This window comes from Parus major, chromosome 1A, assembly GCF_001522545.3.
Source record: "Parus major isolate Abel chromosome 1A, Parus_major1.1, whole genome shotgun sequence".
Taxonomy (NCBI): domain Eukaryota; kingdom Metazoa; phylum Chordata; class Aves; order Passeriformes; family Paridae; genus Parus; species Parus major.
The window spans coordinates 63,953,123-63,973,610 of record NC_031773.1 but is presented as its reverse complement, the minus strand read 5'-3'; the positions used below and the strand labels follow the sequence as shown (position 1 = coordinate 63,973,610).

At 38.7% G+C, this 20,488-nt stretch overlaps 1 protein-coding gene across 6 annotated transcripts in view; it reads left to right on the top strand.

Annotated features, from left to right (window-relative positions):
* The window catches only part of PPARA (peroxisome proliferator activated receptor alpha), a 32,977-nt gene that overhangs the window by 3,276 nt on the left and 9,213 nt on the right, over positions 1–20,488 (top strand). The window contains exons 3-7 of one of the 6 annotated variants that reach the window (XM_015627317.3): positions 10,501–10,632; positions 12,992–13,236; positions 15,111–15,271; positions 16,254–16,392; positions 18,814–19,016. In XM_015627317.3, the coding sequence (XP_015482803.1) occupies positions 13,029–13,236; positions 15,111–15,271; positions 16,254–16,392; positions 18,814–19,016 (711 nt within the window). In that variant the 5' untranslated portion in view covers positions 10,501–10,632; positions 12,992–13,028. Of the gene's footprint in view, positions 1–4,222; positions 4,336–10,500; positions 10,633–10,728; positions 10,929–12,991; positions 13,237–15,110; positions 15,272–16,253; positions 16,397–18,813; positions 19,017–20,488 lie in introns of those variants that run through there. The other 5 variants (XM_015627316.3, XM_015627318.2, XM_015627315.1 and 2 more) reach the window with 5 other exon arrangements.

Genomic DNA, 20,488 nt, shown 5'->3' with positions numbered 1-20,488 from the left:
ACTAACAAAGAGGCATAGTTTGTTCTGTGGTGCTGTATTCATCTAAATTTATTGTTTTAAGTTCAAGTTGTCTCATGTCTCTGGAAACCCGAAGAGTAGGAGAGATTGGCAAGCATTTCGCAAATTACCTATCCCTTTCTAAAAATGCTGATACACTATCATGGTTTTAAAAATATTTATAAGCTGAGAAATTATTCGCTAAATCCTTCCAAATAGTAAAAGAAACTTGTTCCAAAATGTGTCTGCCTTGAGGAACTCAGCAGTGAGCTGAAGTTGTACTGAGGTTGTACAGCTCTTTGGCATTTTTTTCTGGGGAGATGCGATACATGTGAAAGCGAGTTAGTCCAACGTTTTCCTATTTCATATTTTTGTATCTCATTAGTTTGTTTTCATTTTGTTGAGAAGAATGTAGAAGGAAACCAGAGCTGCTATTTGGTGTGCTGGTTGAGCAAATCCTTACTCATTTGTGAGTGTATAACATCCTGGAGCTGAGAGAACTTACCATTGTTTTAGAGTTTGATGTATTTTAAATGGAAAAATAATACCACTATAGCTTAATATTATTTGCATTTAACAACAACAAGAAAAAGCATAAAAATGGATCATTTGAAACTATTCTACATTAAGGTTTGGAGGAAGGTCTTACCGTTTTGTTGTGTATATCCATGCATCCAGCACTGTTATGCTGAGTAAGCTCTATTACCTGAATATAGGTTTGTATTGCCATTCTTTGTTTTGTTTTGTTACACAAATAAGTGCTACATGCCTATTTTGTCTTAAAAATTATTTGTGGGAAATGACTGATATTACAAACCACTGAACATGAATGTTCATAAGGTGACAACTCATGTCTTAATTGCAAGACCTTGTTGGAAAGTGAGAACTTGAATTACTGATGATGTTTGCTAATCTGCTGTTAGTGCTACTGCTTCAGGAGGAATGGTACAAAGTACCTGACACTGGAGTCATGGGGCAGGCTCCCATTAAACAATAACAAACTCTCTGGCATCTTTATTCAATATGTATGGAAAACGTTCCCTGGAGTAGTAAGGCTCAAGAATATGTGGAACCAATTGAATCTGCAGGGGAGGAGGAGGGAGAAGGTGGGTGTTGTGTCAGGAGAAAGCTTTGGAAACTCTTGTTTATTAGTGCCTGGTGGCATTTCTGTCCAACAGGGTGTAGGAATCCTCCAGTGCAGCTGTCAATTAATTCATACACTCTGATGTTAAAATATAATTAATAGCAGCCCACAGGACATAGTGAGTATTGTTGTCTTGTTGGCAGTTTTCAGTGGAAGATTACAAAATAGCTATATATGTGTGTATATATATATATATAAAACAAATGAAGTTTATATATTCTTGCCCACCTCAGGATAAAGGACATGCTGTGTGCAGTTAAGCAGGCCAGTGTGATCAAATCAGGTAGCAGCTTTAGTACCTATGTAAGTAGGAGATAAGCTTTGGTACCTAGGTAAGTAAGAGACAAGCAGCACAGGGTTTCTGCCTCTGAACAAAGCAGCAGCTGTGCCTGTCATTCTGTGCTGGAGATGTACAGATGTAACTGTGCATAAACAGGCCAATATTTTCAAACAGCTGTCAAATTTTCAAGCTAAATATATGTTCTGGGCACCTGATTTTCAGCATACTGGCTGCCATCATTCTAACCAAATTCAGAAGGAGTTGCATTTTCTCAAGATTATAAATCCTGTAATAAATCCCATGGAAATGTAATAATGATTATCTTCTAAGAACACAGAATTGTTTCGTTTGCAGCTATCATTCATTTTATTTCTTTTACATGACAAGGGGGTGGGGGGTGTATGTGTTATGAATGAACATACATAAATGCAAAAAAGAGTGGGATGCCCTCTATCAGTGGTTCCTGACAGCCGTGCAAGTGCGGGCTACAGCAAGAAGTGTGGCTATACGCTATAGCTGGATTTGATCTAGGCTCCTTCTTTCCTTCTCCCATCTATACGCTTCCGTCCGTCCTGTTTGCTGCCCCTCAGTGGGTCTGTTCAGCTCTATAGCTGTCTGTGATTTTCCTGTGTTTTCGTTCCACCGATTCAGCGAGCGGAATTGTTTCACCGAGGCTGTGTCTACGCTGGAGAATAAAACAGTCCGGGGAGCGTTCCCGGGAGCTGGCTCGGAGTGTCGGGATGGCAGGGAAGTAGAGCAGTGTGCAGTGCCCTGGGCTGGGCGCTCTCCAGGGAGCCTGCCAGGCTGCTGCGGGCCAGAGCGGTGTCGGGGAGGCTCCGGAGCAGCTCTGGCCCCGGCTCGTTCAGCGTGCCAGAGGTGGCCAGCGGGATCCGGAGCGCCTGAGCCAGCGCAGGCACCGGGGAACAGCGTGGCTGGAAGGTGCGGGGCCGGCAGTGCCAGGGAGCTGCTGAAGGGATATCCTTTTGATGCGAGGGAGCTATTATGTTACTTAAGCTGACTTGTGTAGGTACTCTTCGGGTAACTTTATTTTGCAACCAGTAACTCAGCTGTCGTCCGAAGAGGGACTGTGTGCTGTGTACTGCTCTTTCAAAGTCCGATTCAAGCCAGCTGAAATGCCTTACAAAGTGGAGTAAAACAGGAATATGAAAGTACATACATGGCTTTTGTAAAAGGTTTTCTTTTCCTGGCTATTTCACTGGACTCACGTTCTTCTTCCACCTTTCTGCAGTTCAGTTGCTTCCTTGGTTAAAAGGAGTGGGGTGGCAGAGGTACAGCAGTGCTGGTATTGCTGTTAAACTGAACACCAGATACCCTTCATGTCATAGAGGATGAGCAGGGAAAACATGGCAGGAAAATAGTTGGTTATAGTTTGCCACTTTTTGATTACGCAGGAGTGTGAGGCTTGTGATCTCTATTCTGTAGTGAGTGACCTGATTTAGAGCTGTCAAGTCATGTGTCCCAAATATATCCTCTATCTGACACGTCAGGAGCGTGCAAGTACAAGTACTTGATGTCCATTTGCCAAAAAATGTAGATTAATTGCATTCATGCCTGTTGCCAAGGCTTCTGTCAGTAACGCTAATTCAGTGTAAACTTTGTTTTGTGTGATAACATTTATCACTAAGAAAAACTTAAAGGTAGGGATGTTTGAATTGCCAGAATAAAACCGAAGGCCTTTTTCTTAAAAAAATCAAAGCCAACAAAAAAAAACAGCAACAAAAAGTGAAAGAATTTTGTTTCACATTCCACTCTGAGTTGTGGCATGACATTAAATTGAAGTTAGTTTATTTTTAGCAGGTTTCATTTGTTTGTTTGCTTAAATGTAATAGCTGAGCAACAAGAGCCTGTAAAAATACTTCTAATGAATGAGTAAAATTGTAGCACAATAAAGAAAATAAGTAAACTATGCAACTTCAGATGCTAGTTACAGAAGACATTGAATTATTTTGTGCTGGTAGAAGAGTATAAAAGGTGGCCCATTGGAATTACTCAGTTTCCAAAAAGACACTTGCAAGCAGAAGGGGTCTAAGTCTATAATATTTTATCTGAGGGTCATTATTTTTCAAAGGATATAAATCCTTCTGTTAAGCTGAATTGAATTTATCAAATAAGTCATGTTATTATGTCTGGACAAGGGAATGAAGTTTATCAGTGAAATAAAACCACTGAAAATACACAGTGGTGGTGTTCTCTGCTAAGAAGGCAAATTCAGGCTTCTTGAATCTCTTCCAGAAACAGATATAAATTCCACTGTAGCTTTTCAAACAGTGAATAATCATGGTCTGTTATGTTTGGTGGTGAATCATGCGAGGAGTTGCAGATGGTGAGGCCGGTGCAGCTGTGCAGATGCTGGAGGAGCTGAGATAGGGGACTGGAGGACCAAGAGGGTGAAGGAGGTGATTTGAGGATGGCTTGATATGGCTGATAGAAGAGAGGGATAAGACAGCTAAGAGAATATTGAAAAGGACTGTAACCTGAGATTTGGGATAAGGAGTGTGCTGGTGACTGAAAGGAGGTATTCTTGAGTAAGATACATATTTTTTGTTATTATTGATCTTGGAAGCAAAGATTGAAGTATTAGATACTGAAGCAACTGGACTTCTGTCCTGAACCAAAACAATAAGGAGCCTGAACTAGAAGTTTAAACTATAAATGAAAAGAGAAAACTAAGGGACTTCATGTCTCTTTTAAAGGAGTACTGGTCTTAAGTAGGAGTGCTTTTGTAGGAAAAGGTACAGATGCAAAGTTGTGAGCTTTTTTATTTATATTTTTCTGAGCAGGATGTGTAATGAGATCAGGGTGGCAAAATTTGGGAGTTTGTCAGATGAAGAAGTTGTGTCTGTCTAAGTCGACTAAAAATGGGGGATTGCAAGGTCTAATCATTAAATGGCAGGTAAGTCTTAAATGAAACTTTTCACAATCTTAAATCAATATGCTAAACACACCTTTCAAATTTTTGCATTAAGTAATTTTAATTTATCTTTTTCTTTTTTTCCACTCCTTTTACATTGAAGGTCTTGTTCCAAAACAATAGCTCTTTATTCAGGAAGAATGTTGCCATTAAGATGGCTGCAAGAATTAGGGGGTAATGCAGGCAAATGTCCAGATCAGTCTTGGAAGAGAGTTTTGCCCCAAAACTGAGAGCAATTTTCAGGATTGTTTTCTCACCTCTTCTGGTCTAGTTACCTGTCAGATATATGCAGTTTGGTCTGCTGTCCTATGCCCCCAGCCCAGTAATTCTGAACCTGCAAATCTTCTCAAATTAGAGCAGTAATGGCTGCAAACTCATTAAAATTCAGTCATTTTCATGGAAGAAGAAAGGAAAACACATTATTGACCCTTCTGAGGAAGGGATGCAATATGAATTCAGCAATTGTCTGTTTGGCCTGTCAGTTTCCAGCCAGCACAGGAGGACAAGTAAGCTCAAGGCTGAAGCAGCCACAGTGTGTTTGTGGTGCTTTGGGGGTGCCATGTGGGCAGGGGGCAATAGTAAACACCTGTGTGAATAGTACTTCTCAAATCTGGGTACTGCCTCAGTGCTCCCAAGCTTTTATTGTGCTATTTAAACTCACAAAATCATACACAGCTGCAAAAATTTCATTGCCAGTCAATAAACTCAAAATTTATTGGCACATGTCAAATACGTGGCCTTGAATGAGGTTGTGTTCAGTTGAAGTATTTATGTCATAGGAACAATCCTTTGTTCTTTTCTTAAAGAATAAGCAAGGTTGAAATAATACAGGAAGGTTAAACATGCTCAAAAAACAAAAGATTAGGTAATTATTTCTTATCCTTTAATGACAAATTTCAGCTAAAGAGAAATATTTTTATTTATAACATGGATCCTAAGCAAGGATTCTAATTTCTAAAGAGTATGTTACTGCTATATGTTATGTTGTAATATATATGTGATATACATATATGTATATAATGATAATGTACTAAAGAATATGTTATTATCAGTAATATATACCACTTGCTATCACACATAAAGGTCTGCAGATAACAAAAGGGATTTCTATATCCTGTTTTGTAAGAACACATTTTAAGTTCTCTATACTTACACATGAACCCTAAAGATTGTTGAAATACCATCAGTTTCAGAAAGTGCAGTGTTTGACTTTAAGTTAGTGGCAATTGGCTTTTTCTTTTTATAAATATAGTATGTCTAAATTTTCACATTTGTAAGGAAAAAATACTAGACAGTTATGCTTGTAAAAGTTATGTTTTCCTTGACAAAACAGTCAGGAATGTTATGTTTTTGTGGGTTTATTTGGTTTTGTTTTTTTTTTTTTTATCTAGCATGTGAGCAAGTAAATCTGAGTGAGAGGTTTATGTAGCAGCACCATCAATATGCCAAAAATTTTGCTTTGCACTGCATCTGTGTGCAGATGTGTATTAGATTATAATTTTAATTGACAATTTCGGTTGCACAGATGTCTTTAATTTGTTACCTTATGATGTTTATTTTTACCATATGTAGTGAAAATGTACTCTGCAGGAGACTTAGCAAGGGGCTTACATTTTATTTACTTCAGGAACTGATTATATTTGAGATAATAATTTAGCCACCACTCTAAAATGCAATTTCTATTTGCCTGTTACCCTCAGATATCTGTATCCTTCAACAAATGAGGTCTCCCTAGAATATCAGGGTATAGTTAGAAAATTGTCAAGCAGGCGCTTTTTATAATCTAAGATGCAGTAATCACATGTATAAGGAAACAATTGCAGCATTCCAATTTAGTCTTAAGGATCTGGCTCCAGGGAGCAGCATGTTGGGGCAAATGCGTGGGCTGTTTGTCAATGCTGTACATGTTGTAATCAACTTTGACTTCACCACTCAAACTAACTTTTGTGTATTAATTTTAGAAAAAAAACACCTCACAATGGCTTAGGACATCTAATCTATGCCTGCAGTTCATAAGATGCAGTTTTTGTGGGATTTTTGGTTTGTTCCTTTTTCTTAATTCTCTTTAATTCTGACCATACCATGCAACCAGATTTAGCCTCAATCTGAGCTCTGATCTCTGAAATTAAAGTGTCCCTAACTTAATCAGTTCAAAATCTTGGCTTATATAATTAGCTCATCAGATGTTTGTACAGTATTGCAAAACTTAGAAAAACCTGGCAACTTCCAAGTAAATGGGCAAGGAGTTTTTGGGACACACCAAATAAATGGGTAAGGAGTTTTTTACGTGAGGAAAGTAAAATAACTTTAAGTTCATCAGTGGGATAATAAAGCAAATACTCGTATGACACATTTGTGTGAAGTGACCTTGGCTCTTGGATCAAATAGCAAATACATGTATGTCATGTTTGTCTGAATATGACCTCTCCTTGGTTCAAATATCAATCATAAATCAAACCCTAGCTTTTGATGTACATGCAGCAGGAGCAGCCTCTTAAATGATGCACCAGATCTCCGTTTCTCAGCAGTTGTGGTCTCCACATCAGTGTTCAGCACACACGCCTCCAGCATGTGTGGCAGTATGTTCTGTCAGCTTCATGGCCTGCCAGGTCTTGTCACAGAGGCTTTAGAATCTGTAGAACTTTGAAGCACAAACTATTGTGATTAACGCATGTAATCTTTTGAATCCTCAAGCATGGAATAATTTGACTGGAGTATGGCAGCAGCTTGAAGCGATACTGACATTGAAATGGATTGGATGAAGAGCAAAACCTGGGGATTCATTTGGGAGAAGAAAGGAAAAAGGGGGAGTTTGTTGCAAGTGAAAAGTTGTAAATGTAACACTGGAGTGGGGTTTTCATTAGAAATGCTCTTGTGAGCTGTGAGCAGTATTGCTAGAACTGTAGTGAACCTGAAAGGCAGCTTATGGCAGAGAACACAGGCTATAACATAGTGGTTACTAAGATGTTGCCATGGCTTAGTTTCTTGCAGAAAAGAAATTCTTATTTTCGTTTTGAATCTCTTATTAATAAAATCTACTTTCTTCAGTGGTTATGCCTCAAATATACTGGATATTTTGAACTCCAGTGTGAATATTTGCTTTAAGTGAATTAACAACTAATGTAATAAACTGAATAATCTTCCCTTGTGCTGCTATATAGGCTGATTTTTTAAAAGCCATGTTGACAGTGGTATCTTGATTCTATAGATAAAGCTGGTAGTCAGTTTGATTATAAAAATGGAAACAAGACACCATTACAAATTGAGAGGTTTTTAGGCCTTCTATGTATCTGAACTAAAAAAGTTGAAGAAAAGCAAAAGACTTTTTTAACACAAAGGTTTTCACTTGAGTCTTTGGCAGTGCTTGTTTAGGTTTGGTACCATCTAAATTTCAGACAGGATTATAATGTAGTTAAAAAAATACAGAAAGCTAGGAACTCAAAATATGCAAAGCAACCAACAAAAAAAAGTCCCCAAAGCCCCACAGACAAACAAAAACCCCGAAGCAACAAAGACACTTCCAAAAACACTTCTTGAAGAAAACATTAAATTGAAGGAAAACTAGTATGTTTTTCAATAAGCCTAAGTATAGTATTATATAGTTTGTTAATTTATATTACTGTTGACTTATACTGAAGTCCTGAGTAGACATCTCTTTAAAGAATTCACAGACAAGACACAGATTTAAAAGAGATTTGAAAGCTTTACTTTGACTTACAGCTATTTCTAACTTTAGTTTCAGTTCAGCATTCACTAGACAGAAAAGACAAGTCTTCTTATTCCCAGTTACAGAAACCTCCAAAGCACTTACTTTTTGGATATGAAAACTCACATATAGAGGAGAAAAAAACAAACCCAACAACCGTGAAATCTCAATCATGGCATTCTATGCAGACTTGAACCTATTAGAGCTTGAAGGCAGTTCAAACAACACCTCAATCTCCACTCTTTACAATATGGGATTTTCCTTTTATCAGGAGGGCCTTGATGCAAATTTGAGTAATGCCATGTTTGATACATCCATTCCTGTGAAGAAAGCAAGCATGATTGCAGATAGGTGTAAACTTGAGGTGATAGACCTGTAAGTCTTGTCTTCAGAGCCTGGAGGCAAAGGTTGCAAAACCTTCCTGTCCCATTGCTGATGAAACCAAATCTGGCTTGTGTTTTCAAAGGGATTGCAGGGGCTCCTTTAAACACAGGCTTCAGATCTTACTGTGCCAATACCCAGGAGCTGTGGTCTTTTGTTACGTCTGAAGCTGAGCTGTCTGATACAGGCTGACTAGTCTAATGGTGTGGATGAAATATGGTGAAATCTATTTTCTGGTCTAATATGAAGTCAGTGTAAATATAAAATATTCTGAATGGAGTTCAAAGTTACCAGCATCTTGAGGGGCCTGTTGAATTTAAAAGTCTCCATCAGAAAGCCACTTGATGCTAGGGTGTTGTTTTATTCTTTACAAGCAGCTGAAATTTTTCTTTGAGCTAGATTCTACTTTCAGCTTGAGTTTCCAGCATTGGAACTTTCATTTCATTTTTGTTATTTATTTATTGGAGCACGTTGCATCAACTCAGTGTAAATGCCTGTATCTTCCATTTACTGCATTTTAGTGGCAGCTTTACTGCTAGAAGGTGAGTGTCTGTGGGATGTGTACATAGCAGCCTGCATGACAGTTCCATGGCCCTGCCAAAAGATGGTAATTCCCCTTAATCTAATAGAGGTGCTGTCAGATCTGTAAAGCAGTTTTCACCTCTCACAGGAGACCAAAGAGGCATTGGCTTCTTCAGGCAGAGCAAGTGCCTGGTTTGCAGACCCAGCCTCCCCACACAGGCACTGGATTCTGCAGAGGAAATTCAGGCTGCGCATGCAATTATATTTTGGCTATGCAGCGCTGTTCCCAGCTGCTTATTTCTGCTCTCTCCATTGAGCCAGCACTAGTATTTGTAAGGCTTTGCAGTGAACTGGATCAGGGAAGTGGTTGGATTGAAAAGTATCATGTTTTTAGTGTGTAATCATGGCCTCAAAGATCAGTCATAGCTCTGGAAATTCCACTGAGCTCCACTCAACCCAAACATGTTAAGTGAGTTGTTTGACGTTAGGTGAGATTAATTACCTCTGTTATTTCTGTTTGCTGAAAATTAATTTCCTCTATGTAGTTTTTTCTCCAGTAGCAACTGCATCTGTTGTGTGAAAGTGAGAGGGTATGATATTTGAAATAAATAGTTTCATTATCTCCTGAATAGTTTTGTTGCTGCCCTGTTATTGTTACTTCTTACACAATAATCTTGGCAAAACAAACAGTTTTTCAAACTATTTAGTGTACAATAAATGTGTTACATAAGTGAAAGAAAGCATTGGAGGAAATTGTGGATATATAATCTTGAGGTTCTAGAAAGCAGCTGAATAGTTTAAAGCAGGAAGGTCACATTTAAAAGGAGGGTTGAGTGGTCCTGTTCAGAGACACTGATCTGTGATATACACTAGCCAATGCCATTTAAAATTCAGTGGGACAGAAGATCCTGGGTCCAAAGAAACACAGTTTCCTAGCTCAGTAAGTTCTCCTTGTGTTTGGCTGAGCAATATAAAACAAAAAAATCATTCCTGTGTTGTTTTTATCATTTTGTCTGAGCTTAACCTCAGGGGCTTAACCAAGCCCCACTTGCTCATTCCCCTGCCATGGGGCTGGGGAGAGAATTCAAATAAAGGTTGCATAGAATTTTTCCTTACGTGACTTTTAAGATCCTGATTTTACAACTTTGCTGTCAATTTTCAAAATTAGGGTACATGAATTTTGATTTCTCTTAAAGGCAAGGATACCTGTGAGTTGCATATGATATCTTGGAGTACAGCTGAGAAGAAAGATTAAGTTTTTCTGGGTGGATTTTTTTGGAGGGGGGGTGTGTAACTGGCAGTCTTGATGAAGGGGTGGCTTGGGAAAATTTTTTATCATGTGCATAGAAAATGTTCACTTATGTTATTAATACTTCTAAAATGAGAAATAGTATGAGTATGTAAGGTTGCAAACTATGAAAACTGAATCAGTTGTCACATGCTAGAGGAGAAAATATGCATCCTTTCCCAGGTGGAAGTCTGGATGTCACACTTTAGATACCAAATCTTATTTTCTGTTCTTTTTTGTGTTAAATCAGGATATTGGAACATTCTGCTGCTTACATATTCAAGGCTCTTCCTATCCAGTGAAGTTTTCTAAAAATATCTATCACAATCACGAGTTTTACATGAGCTGTTTTCAGCCCCAGCATTCCCAAAATGACCTAGAGGTAATGATTGTTTCAACTTTAACCCTGGTATTTGCAAGCAAGCCCTTTACACGATCAATTTGTTTATGCAGTAAGATCAGACTTTGTTACTGCTTCCCAGAGACCTTTGCATCTCAGAGACCTCTTTCCTTACAGGGATTATCCCTGGTGTGGCAGGTATTAAATGTGGAAGGGCTGGAGGTTTAGTATCCCTCTGTCCCTTTCCAAAAATGAAGCAACTAACTGATTGCTGCATGTTGAGGTATTTTTCTTTAATGGTCTGACTGATTTCTTTGGGACCGGTTTCAAGTTTGTAGGTAAGTTGCTCAGTGGGTATTCACAGTGAGGTGGTGGGAAAGGACTTCTTGTGAAAATAGACATATTTCAGAGATAACAGGATGTGAGAGAGTAAAACCTGTTTAACTTTAAAGCCATAATTCCATGAAACGGTGTCCTTATTTTTCTATGTTCTATTCTCTTGTTGTGTGTGTTGGTACTTGGGGGTAGGAAAGGGGCGATGGGAGACTAAAGTATTGTATGGGAAACTGAGAAAATCCTCTGCAGATATCTTTGGGGCACAGAACTTTTGTAAATACTTAGAAGACACAGATCTTAGAGTGGAATCATCATGCTGCACCTACTACATCTACTGTTGTAACATGTACAAGGCTTTTTGTCAAGCAAAATTCTCTCTGTGAATATTAAATGAACTTCATACTCATTATGCTTTTTATTTTCAAAGCTTTTTCCCATTCAAGCAAGGATCAATGCATATTTTGTGAAACCTGCCAATGAAAACATATGCATATGTAAACATGCACAGAACACCGGGAAGCCAGAAGGCAGTTTACTGCATAAATACTAGACATATTACTTAAAGATTTTCTGTGCTTATAGAAAAATTGTCAGTATTGTGAATATTAGTACATTTTGACAATGTTCAGAAATTGTTATGTTGTCGCCATGCTTGCTTAAGTGCCAGTTAATCATTGACAAGAGCTCTAATGATTAAGCAGCTGTAATTTACTTGTGTTTGAAAGTACAAAAGGGTATGTAATTTGAAAATTAAAACAAGAAGCACTCCATTTATGTTTCACTAGCTATTAGGTTGTTTTTACAGAAATTTAGCTAAAAAGGCTGATAAATTTTACATACTGATTGTAAATGTGGAAAAGTATGGTGTGGTTTGGGTGATACCAGGCAGCCTTTGCATGTTCAGAGGTCAGCTCTCAAGTCTTTGCTTTCCTGACAGATAATACCTATTTTGGTCTAAGGCAGACCTCAGTGTTCTCTTGATCTTTTAAAAATACATGTGCTGGATGAAGTAGTGGTACTTGGAGAGATGTATGTGATTCAGCAGGGAACATTGGGTACAAGAAGCCCAGCACCTACTGGAACCACCCCAGCTATCCTGGGGCTGAGTGTCTGCAGAGGAATGCAATGTTTCTGTGCTGTGAACAACTGGTTTAGCCCAGGAGAACTTCATGGAGAGCAGACTGGAGGAGTGGTGCCAATTATATGCTCTGCCATCCCTCTCTTCCTTTTGCTGATGGCTCCTTAGAGAGACAAATTTGGTAGTCTCCTTTGGGTTGCTGCAGGTTTCTCTATACTTTTCCCCCATCACGAAATAGATGCATCACACAGATAGGAATTTAACTTTATTTTCACAGATTACATAAAAGTAATTTCTCATTTCTGAGTCTGAGTATGTTGTGGTTGTGTCAGGGATGTGGGTAGATAACTAAAAGCAAACAGCACAGTTAGTTCCAGGTGTTACTGGGCTTATCCATGCTGTGTGTCCAGCTCTCACCCTGCACAGTCAGTACAGGAACATCTCTGTTGTCTGTAACTGCTGTTGGAAATCATGGATAAATTCCTATATTTAGTCTCCTACATATTCCTGCTTGACATACTATGTGACAGAAATTATTTTCCTTTTTCAGTTAAAACTATCCTGTTTCAAATAAATTGCCAAATAGATCTGTACTAATGCTCTTTGTAGAATGAGATGGCAAGTTAGTAACAGTGACATCTCCTTAATTTTTCCTGCTGTAGAAGAGTGAGTAGAATATTGATATTTATTATAAGTTTTGATGGGAAATGCATAATGCCTTGTGTAGAAACACTTTTTTTAGCAGTGAAGAGGAAACAACAATCTACAGACTGATCTAGTCATAACTTTCATTCATCCTGAAGTCTTATGGGGAATTTTCCCCACCCTGTGCTTTTGATGATTCATGTTGCATAAAGCTTCCAGAGCAATAGAATGTTGTATAATATTTCACCTTTAGATTATAAATCCTGTATTCAGTGTGCTAGAACTGGTTCAAATACTTTTTAAATATCTGATTTTATTTTTTTTTACTTATTCTTTCGCCAGTAAAAAGAAGTTTAAGTGACTGATCTACTTGATCAAAATGGTGGACACTGAAAACCAGCTCTATCCCCTTACTCCCTTGGAGGAGGAGGATATAGACAGCCCTTTATCTGGAGAGTTCCTACAAGATATGGAGAACATTCAAGACCTGTCCCAGTCTCTAGGAGATGATAGTTCTGGAGCTTTAAGTTTAACAGAATTCCAATCACTGGGAAATGGTCCAGGATCTGATGGATCAGTTATAACAGGTAAGAGAGTTTGGTTTAACATAAAACTTTCTTTTATAAATAGAATGGTAGAATTTAATAACTAATGCAATAATTGTTGTTTATGATGAAGTGACACTAGAAATATAACATAACATAGCATAACATAACCTGTTTATGGCATGGTCTTAAAATACTTAAGGCTAAAGTTAATATATTAAACAAATGTCACTGAAGACTGGCTGTAACATAAAGTTACATAGTCTTTAGTCAGAGGCTTTGCTTGGGAGATCAGAATGGGAATCACTGCAATGGTGTGGGACTCTGTGGTGATCTCAGTAAGGTTGTCCTGTCGAATCTGGGTATTTGCAAGTCTTTTAGCAGGAGAGCATTTTGAAGTAGTTTACTATTAACTTTTTGGTTGGTTTGCTTTGTTATGCTTTGTTTTGGCGGGTTCTTTAGATCAATTCCCAGCCTGTGATCCCTATTTCACCTTGTAATAATAGAACTCATCAGCTGAAATGAACAGTGGGGGTTTGAAGGGAATGGGGAGAGCTGCCTCCTGGCACTATCATCTGAAGGAATGTTTCTAGAATTATGACTTTGGTGTCTTTTGGCTGCAGATCTTCTCATTAGAGAGATGCCTTGTACAGGAAAAGTTATGATGTGCTTTATGTATGTGTGTATTTGTTCATAATGTGGTCCTTCAGAGGCAGGAGGCTTTACAATTATTTGAGTGTAGGTGTGTACAAGGCCTACAAATAATTTAGATCAGTGTCTACTGTCACCTTCTCATGGAGTATTCAGTGCTCATTGCAAAACATACTGGTATTGTGGTTAGAGAACATGCAAAATATAAACTTCCAAGGCTCAAGTTCCGTAAGGCAAGTAAATTGAAATCACACTTTAAAAAAATCCTGGGGTTTAGGCTGTTCTAGATGACTCTGACGCCTGTGGGCTTGGCAGTGCTGGCAATGGAGACTCTGCGTTCTGTGCCAAGGTTTTTTCCAACATAATACTTGCTGACCTACATTCATGAGTGTTTCTTAATCTGTCTGTTAAAATAACACACCCATTAATTTGCTGAAGTCCTGTGGTGCAAGTTGCAAGATGGAAGATAAAAGAAATTCTGGCCTCAGAAAATATTTTCCTCAAACAAGGTGGAAATATTAATTTAAATAATTAAGGTTGGAATGTGTTAGTTTTGTAATGTGTTCATCTACTGGTGGCATGTCTGGCGAGTTTCTTTCATTGTACAATTCAGAAATGCTTTGCACATTATAAGAAAAACACAGAGTATCTGAGCCAGGCTATTTTAGAAGCAGGCATTTGTTTTCCTTTCCTTTTAACATCTGTTCAGCCTTTCTGCTGATGTGCAGGACTCGTCTGTCTGCTTTTCAGGCCTCAGTTTAGATTGTCATTCAGAATTACGAGTAGCTTTTCAAAGGTCAGGGGTCCTTACATGTCTCTGGAGTGTATCTGTGTGAGGTAGGAATGTGTCTCTTGAGGTACTGCAACAAGAGACGCCCTGCTCATCCCTGCAGCACAAGGGATGGAAGACGTAAAGCCGAGATGAGCTGTTCACAACCTTTCTGCAAAGAACATTGGTGTTGTGTGTATTTGTAGGGTCCATTATCCCCCATCTAGTTCTTGTTGCCAGTCACTTCAGTAAGGCCTTTTCCTTCTTGACATCCTGTGTCACCTCAAAATTAGCAAGGTACAGCCTGTATTTCGTGTGTGTTTGCACTGGGAATATGATTTTTCAAAGACTTATGGTTGAATTGTTAGTTCACTTAATGACTATTAACACAAGATTATTTTTTTAGAATAAGCTGATTTCTTGTGTGGTTTTTAGTATAGTAATTGTATCAGTCTTGATAGTATAGTATTTATGAAGTGTTCCTTTTTTTTTTTAGACACCCTTTCACCAGCATCCAGTCCTTCATCCATTAATTTTGCCTCAGCTCCAGGTAGCATAGATGAATCACCCAGTGGAGCATTAAACATTGAATGTAGAATTTGTGGGGATAAAGCCTCAGGCTACCATTACGGAGTGCATGCTTGTGAAGGTTGTAAGGTACAGTCATAATTTTCTTCTTAAGAACTTAAATCATGTTGTTTTGTTTATAGGGTAAAATGAAGGTAAACATTTGATACATGAATGTTTAATTACTGTAGCTCTAGCCATTACAATTATTTAAATAATAAACCTATGTGTGGTTTTTTTTCTGAAGTAAGTCATCCAGATACCATAACTCAATACCAGACCTTCATCAAGCAGGAGCAATTCACAAAGATAATTTTAATGCTGCTTTTCTGCATGTAGTTAGTGAAATACTAAAACAAAACATTAAACTGTGACCAAAAAAAAAAAAAAAATCAAAGCCTTCTTGCTCCACTAGTGTTTTGTTTGTGTTGAGAGTATGGCTGGAAGGAGTATACCACATTCCTGTTATAACAGCACCAAATTCTGAATTCTCCCCACTACTACATGCTGCCTGAATCCCTTAGTATTGTACCTCTTGTGGTTTCGGGGCCAGGGCATGTCTATGTCACAAATTACTCTTATCATTAATGTATAATTCTTGGGATGATATTACCCATGAACTATAAGATTCCTTTCTTTTTCCTCTAATGTTTTAGATTTCCATCTTTTTTCTATATTAGAAGGTAATAGGAGAGAAGTAATGGTCTTTGTGTACAGCTTTCTTTCATGCATCATGTCAGTATGATCATTTGAATGTAAATCTTATGTAATAACGCAGAATATCTCTTAGAGATGGGGAACCAGTTCCTAGCCAGGTGTGTCCCACAGCCTACATGACATGTTGCTCATATGGCACAAAATGTTGAGATGGTTCTGGATTTGCTGTCCCTGTGGTTGGGCAGCGTGTGACCAACCTTGCATTGCAGACTAGAGACGTCCTGGAAAGAGCAGTTGAAGTAGAGGCTGTACTACAATAAATGGTAAAAAAAAAATAAAAAATTACCTGTATAATTGAAGCTTAGTAGTCAACATTCATTAACATTACATATTGTTTTTTTCAAACTTCTTATAGGGCTTTTTTAGAAGAACAATTCGTTTAAAACTCATCTATGATAAATGTGATCGCAACTGCAAAATTCAGAAAAAAAATCGTAATAAGTGCCAATACTGTCGTTTTCAAAAGTGCCTTTCAGTTGGAATGTCACATAATGGTAGGTAAGAGTGCCCTTAATTTGTTTGTTCCTAAGCAGAGTCTGGTGCTGGAGGCAGGCACTTGGATAGCATTTTTACTTGCACACATGAATTGAACCTCAGATTTTTCACAGGATAGATCACCACGGGGGATGCCACTTTCCCTGATGAGTTCCTGTGGTTGATACTGAGCTGCCAAATGTGCTGTTATGAGGTTTACACAGTTGTGCTATGTGTCAGTTTGTCCATATGAATGTTCATTTATTTGCTTTCTTCGCCCCAGAACTTTTGCACCAGTACTCCCATTGAAACAAATTTCAATACTGGAAGAATTCTGATTGAGGGTTTTGTTGAAGAGTAGGAGGAGAACAACTGCTTTCATTGTGAGGGGGAGTGATGTAGGATAGAAATTTGTAGGAAAGCAGCCTTAATCATTTTTCAGGTTACAGTGCAACAGCTCTTGGGCAGATGGTTCAGAAAGTGGGGAGGGAGGGCAAAGGTCTGTGCTGACTGTGCAACAGGAATCTAGTAGGTTGTTTGTTAAACAAAATGGTAAAAATTCAGAGTATTTAGATATCCAGTTTAAAAGTTATGTTGTTGTTTGTGCTAGTGATTTAAGATAAGAGTGGCAAGCTTGTGGCATACAGACCATTTTCAGCCCACAAGGCAGTTCTCTGTGCAGGACATAGCTTGCTGAGCAACATGGGTGAAGAGGGAGAGGCCAAGCCATGAGAAAGCACATCTCACTTGGCCAGATGACAGTATTTTCCAGAAGCCAGATTTGCTTTCCCTGCTTGGCCCTGTCCAGGCTGAATTTGGGGGCAGGTGCAATGTGAAAGTAGGTAAAAATTCTGGGCTAGGTAAAAAGCTGTGTGTTAGGAGACAAATTTCCTAAGGAAACTAAGCAGTGGGGATAGGTAGGGTGGGAACATGGTTGGGGAAGCTGCTTTTGACATTGTAGTCTAGAGTCCCAGAAGGAGGCATTGTGAGAGTTGACTTTCTGGTTCTGCAGAAGCCCGGCTCTCTTGCAGTGAGCCTTGACTGAGATTGAGGTCCACTGGGAGAAGGTTGGTAGTCTCTGCAAGACTGGGGAATAACCATACTCAAAAAATGTGCTGGACAACAAAGTGACATCTCAGGTTGGGACAACTGAGCAGGGAGCCATGCTGGAACTTGGCAGGAACTGACATCCATGTGAAGCTGTTTCATCTTACTAAAAACACTGTGGCCACCAGTGCTCCAGTTGAAGGGAATAGCCACAGTTTTATTGCAGCAAACATGTGGGAGGCAACAGGGAAAAGGGCTGACTGCTACCTTCTTCTCAGGAAAAGTGCTACAATTAAATTTATACCCATGATCTTAAAACTGTACGTTTTAGTTTAGAGCAGGTATTCTTCCACTTTTTCAACAGGTTGGTGTGACCACTCACCCTTAAGGGGAGGGAAGCACCTAAGCCACATTCTGAACCCATTGAAGTCCACAGCTGTATTTCAGATCATGCCTAGAGTCACCTCCTTATGTCAGACTCCCTGGGCATGTTGAAGGGCTGATGGTGTTCGTGCCTTGGATTGCTCAGTGTAGGCAGTGAGGTCCTGTTGTCACTGGTTGGATGCTGAAATGCTGTACAAGCAACTCACTGCATGAACCATCTCAAACCCTTGCACATCTCCCCAGGGTAAAATGGGGCTGGCTTAGCTTGAAACTGAAACTGAAGAAGGATGTGGACATGCCCATGAATGGCAAGACCACTTGCCCAAAAACCAGGAGACCTCCATACCCAGAGGTGTTTCAGACTTGCATCTCCTGTCTCTCGGAAGAATATCCTAATGACTAGATTGGGTATTCAGACTGTTCTCATCTCCAGTCTTGAAGGGCTGGTCTGTTGGGAAAGCAGTATGGAGTGTTGGGGGTAGAGGAGATTTTGTTGCCTATAGCCTTTGAGCTGTAAATACAGGTCTTTGGGCTAGGGTTCCCACTGGCAGTACAGATGTGTTGAATAAAGAACTGTATGCCCCTGCAGGTTCTGAGCCAGCAGTGGGATTCAGCTCTGTTGCAGCTCTCCAGCTCGTGTGTGTGCTTTCTGCCAAGCTCCTGTCCATGAGTTTACTCAGTGTTTTAGGAGTTCCCAAGGTGGACTTGGAATTTAACTCTGGGAGCTGTAGAACTCAATAAGGAGAAAATAAAATACAAATATATTTAGGTAATGTAGAAGGGAAAAGGAATGTGTTCTAGCTCACTGCAGATAACATTTTGTGTTCTGAAACACCTGATTTCCTTCAGTTTAGTGTATTAGTCACTGACTGTGTTGGGAAGGAGGCAATTTCTTCAGCCCTGTCTCAGTTTTTGTAGACAGAGAAATCTTACTGCTCTAACCAGCAACTGTAAAAGGCTTAAGTTCTTGTATAATTTGTGTTTGTTTTACAATTATGTCTTCCCATCAGCAATACGTTTTGGACGAATGCCGAGGTCTGAGAAGGCCAAACTCAAAGCAGAAATTCTAACAGGTGAAAATTATGTAGAAGATTCAGAAATGGCAGATCTTAAATCACTTGCTAAAAGAATTCATGATGCCTACCTGAAAAACTTCAATATGAACAAGGTTAAAGCCAGAATCATCCTTGCAGGGAAAACCAATAACAATCCAGTAAGTACTTTTTCTGTTACTTTAAAATAAAACTGACAGGTACATAAGGTGATGGTAATAATTTGGGAGACTCTTTAGCAAATCTGTTAGAAAACAAATATCATGGTAATACAGATGTGAAATATTCAAAGGGAGTATCCGTAGTAAATATGGTTGCTTTTAACCACCATCAGAATAGTAAGATTTAGGAAAATCAGATGATTACCTTGTAAGCGGAAACTCATAACCCTAACTTATTGTTCTTAATCAAAAATTAAGTGATATCTGAATGTGAATGCCTCTTGATATAGGGAGAACAGTTCAAAATTATTTTCCTAGTATGACAGTGACAAAAAATATGTTTTTCTGTCACAAATGCCAGGATAAATACTATTAGCTTGTAGGGTGTACAGGTGCTCTGCATGACTTTTGTTTTAATTGGAATAATATTTATAGCAGGAGGGAAAAGAAAACTTGAGTTTGTAATTTTTTTGTTTCCTCAGCCAGCCTTCCTGGTCTTTTCTGTATGGTTCCTTTGAAAGGCAGAAGCAAGCAAGGTTGTGAAGACACATATGCTGTAGAAGTTACTTTTCTTTCAGGGGAATTTAGCCAAGGTCTACATAATTTTATCAACTGCTTTTTATTTGGTAGCACATGGGAGATTATGATCAATGTAAGGACTTGCTTGTTTTGCTTTATGCATATTTATTTAAGCTCTGCTGTGATTTTTGTTACTTTTATGTAGAAGATGAGTATCTTATTTTATCAGAAACTTCAGTTTCAGTAAAACTTTGCTGGGAAAAAACTTTACATATGCCATAGTGAAAACTATGTGAGTGTGGGGATGAGTGTTATGAAAATTGTAGGCAAGCTGTCTTCTGCACTGTGGAATCTGGCATATAATAGTCTAGTCTAGCTAAGACTACAGCTTTCTACGTTAGAGGAGAGACACATGAATTATCCCAGTCTTTTTCATTGCACTAAAAAGGTGTGTAAAATGAGGCACAGACTCAAACATTTTAGGGGTACAGGCTGACATGAGCCTACAGTAAATTTCACCTTTAGCTCCTGAGTGAGCTTCTGCAGAAAATTTTTACTTGTTACCCTATTTCAAAACCATAAGCCACAGCATGTGTCACATGTGCAGGGATGGATCCTAGAGCATTTAATCACACTTCTTGTATTTGAATGTGTGTGGCCACAGCCACGGGGCTGACCAGCCAACAGTGACCAGCACACGTGTGCTCAGATGAATTTGTACATAAAAATTAATGGAGAATCAGCCCTAGGGTGTTACAAACAGGCTGCTTTCCATTTTTTCCATATGCAGGGAAGAGCAAAGGGGTTTTAGGCTATTTCATCATCTTCTAAGGAAACAAACATTTTTCATTTTCTTTCAAATTTTCAGCAGAAAAACAGATTTTAAAAAAAGGTTTTTTGCTTGTAATTTGCAACCCACATGTGCATTAACAGCTGATTTCAGTGAATCCTAA